This window comes from Camellia sinensis, chromosome 3 (genome assembly GCF_055761805.1).
Source record: "Camellia sinensis isolate YWXY chromosome 3, ASM5576180v1, whole genome shotgun sequence".
NCBI lineage: Eukaryota > Viridiplantae > Streptophyta > Magnoliopsida > Ericales > Theaceae > Camellia > Camellia sinensis.
Genome location: NC_138963.1, coordinates 197193846 through 197197261, shown reverse-complemented (window position 1 = coordinate 197197261; position 3416 = coordinate 197193846). Strand labels below are relative to the sequence as shown.

Genomic DNA, 3416 nt, shown 5'->3' with positions numbered 1-3416 from the left:
TCCATAGTAATGTGCTCCTATTTCCATTCAAGAATAGGGAGTGGTTGTAGCATTCTTGCAAGTCTCTGATGTTCTGTTTTAACACGTTGACAATACAGACATTTTGAGACATGGCTTACTATGTCTCTTTTCATTCATGTCCACCAGTAGTGTTCCTTCAGATCATGGTACATTTTTGTGTTGCCAGGGTGGATTGCAAATCTCGAGCTATGAGCTTCCACCAATATCTTCTTCTTGAGTTTTGGAATGTCGGGTATGCAAATTTGATTTTAAAATTTTAGTATCCCATTACTTATAGTAAAATCAGGATCAGGCGTACTCCTTTGCTCCTCGTACTTTTTCTTCAAAAGTTTATTTTCACATTGGCGTGCTCTAATTTCTTTAATCAAGGTAGGTTCTACGATTATGTTGGCAAGCAGTCCATTGATCTTGCAGGAAATGAGAGAACATGCCAAACTTCTGGTCGTCTTTCGGCTCAGTGTGTCTGCCACCATGTTAGCTTTGCTTGGATGGTGATGGATCTCTACATCAGTCTTTCATAAATTCTAGATACCGCCGTTGCCTCATATTCAATTTTTTTCTGTGTAAACAGATATTTAAGACTCTTGTGGTCAGTGTAAATCTCGCAGGTTGCGCCGTAAAGATAATGGCGCCAGATTTTGAGAGCGAAAATCATCACAACTAATTCAATATCACAGGTTGGGTAGTTTCTCTCATGAGTCTTTAGTTGGCGGGAAGCATAAACAATGACTTTTCCATTTTGCATGAGAACACAACCCAAACCATTGTATGAGGCATCACTATAAATTACGAACCCATCTACTCTTGTAGGGAGTGCTAGTAGAGGAGCTGACACAAGTCGACTTTTTAATTCTTGGAAGCAACGCTCCTATTTGTCAGTCCATTTTTATGGTGTGTTCATCTAAGTTAGCTAGGTCAAGGATGATGCTATTTCTGAAAAATCTTGCACGAAGCGTCGATAATTGCCAGCTAGACCTAAAAAACTTCGATTTCTGACACTTTAGTAGGTCATGGCCAGTCCACGATTGCTGTAACTTTTTGGGGGTCAACCGAGATGCCATCCTTGTTAATGACGTAACTGAGGAAGTGTACACTAGTGATCCAAAATTCGTATTTCTTCAACCTGGCATAAAGTTTGTGATCACGTAGTGTTTGGAGAACCGTTCGCAAGTGCTGCTCATGGGCCTTTGGTGACTTGAAGTATATGAGGATGTCATCAATGAAGATGATGACGAACTCATCAAGATAGGGTTTGAACACTCGGTTCATGAGGTCCATGAAAGCTGTTGGAGCATTTGTGACACCAAAAGGCATGACAAGAAACTCGTAATGCCCATAACGAGTTCTAAAGGTTGTCTTTTCGATGCTTTCTGTTTTGACTTTTAGTTGATAATAGCTAGAACGCAAGTCGATTTTGAAGAATACCTGAGCACCTTAAAGTTGATTGAACAAGTCATCGTTCGTAGAAGAGGGTACCGATTCTTGATGGTGACCTTGTTTAGCTCCCGGTAATCGATGCATAACCTCATCGTGCCATCCTTTTTCTTTACGAATAGTACTAGAGCTCTCCAGAGTGAGGTACTAGGTCGAATGAAACCTTTGTCCAGAAGTTCTTGGAGTTGAGTCTTCAGTTATTTTAATTCCGTCATTAACATGCGGTAAAGGGCTTTTGATATTGGTTGGGTACCAGGTTGAGTTTCAATGGTGAATTCGATTTCCTGGTCAACCAGGGTACTAGGTAGATCTTCAAGAAAGACATTCGAGAATTCTCGGACCACAGGGATTGCATCAACAGTGGGGACCTCTTTTTGTGTATTGTTCACATAACAAATATAACTACAACAACCCTTTCTTAGAAGTCGTTGGGCTGTCATGGAGGATATAAGACAGGGAGGGTTGGAAACTCCAGTCCCATCAAAGACAAGCTCGGGTTGGTTTGGTAACCTGAAAGAGACCTTTTTGGCTTTACAATCAATAGAGGCGTGGTTGGTAGCTAGCCAATTCATCCCTAAGATCACATCAAAGTTCCCAATGCGGAGGGGAATCAAGTCTACGTATAAGGTTTTGTCTTTTAAGGATATAGTATATGATCTGTACACATTAGTACTACATGCAGAATTAGCAGAAGGAAAAGACACAAACAATATATATCCTAAGGGTTTGGGTGTTGATACCAACTTAGCAACAAAGTGTAGTGCAACAAAATAATGAATTGAACCATAGTCAATAAGTACATGAGCTAAATGACCATAGACAGAAAGTGTACCTGACACAACATTTTCGATAACTTCCGATTTTCCAGGTACCAAGGCAAAAGCCCTTCCTTGGTGTTTTTGGTCCTTCTTCACTCCTCCAGGTCCTGCGGGTTTTTTGACTGGTTCAGAAGGGCCGGTTGTAGGATTGGTAAGCTTTGGACAATCCCTCAGCAAGTGGCCAACTTGACCGTATTTAAAGCATGCTCCTGTGTCTTGATGGCATCGTCTCCAATGAGCCATTCCACAGGGAGGACAAGTTGGAATAGTGCCACCTCGGAGGTCAGTAGGACCTTGATTGCTTGAACTGGTTGCACCCGTATTTGCCCTCTTGGGAGGCACAACATCAGATCTTCTGTTGTCTCTTTCCCAAAATCGCTTCTTTTGGCTTGGTTCCCCGGAACACGAGGCTTTAATCCTTTTTTATGCAATGTACACTCGGTCTACCACTTCCGTATAGGTTGGCAGTTTCAAAACCTCAAGCCTATCTTTGATTTCAGCATCAAATCCTGCTTCAAATTTTCTTTCTTTTCAAGCTTTAGTGAGAATGACATATGTCACAAACCGAGTGAGTTGTGTGAACTTGCTCTTGTATTCGGCCACCGTCATGGTTCCTTGCTTTAGATGTATGAATTCTAATGCCTTTTGTTCCCGCAACGAATCTGGGAAGTATTTCGCATAAAATACTTCCAAGAATCTTGCCCGAGTCACAATTTCTTCTTTCTCTAGGGTGAGAAACCACCATTCCTGCGCATTGTCTTTGAAAGTGAAAGTGGCGAAAGTTACCTTCTGTCTTTCGGTGCAGGGTAAAACACGAAAAATCTTTTCCATGCCTTTAACCCAAGCATCCGCTACCATTAGGTCTGGACCGCCAGTAAATGTAGTGGTTTCAGATCCTGGAACTGTTTTATGGTAATTGGCTCTTCTTGCCGTTTTGGCATCCCATTGTTGATGTTGGTCTTCAAGGCTTGCAAAAAGCTAGTAACCGTTCTTTTCATGATTCTTTCCATTGATTCAGTGCCACTAACTGATGAGTCACTTCCATTACCATTACTGGCCATTCTACAAAGTAATAAATGAGATATTACATTCATAATGTAGCATATATATTGCATATCTAAAATACCAACATTACTATTTTTG

The 3416-nt window shown here is 41.2% G+C and overlaps 1 protein-coding gene across 1 annotated transcript; it reads right to left on the bottom strand.

Moving 5' to 3' along the window:
* Positions 1 to 1652: 1652 nt before the first annotated feature.
* Positions 1653 to 2516, bottom strand: LOC145822147 (uncharacterized). Its single transcript, XM_082918745.1, has one exon. It carries the CDS (start codon positions 2514 to 2516, stop codon positions 1653 to 1655), a length of 864 nt encoding a protein of 287 aa, XP_082774871.1.
* Positions 2517 to 3416: the final 900 nt, after the last annotated feature.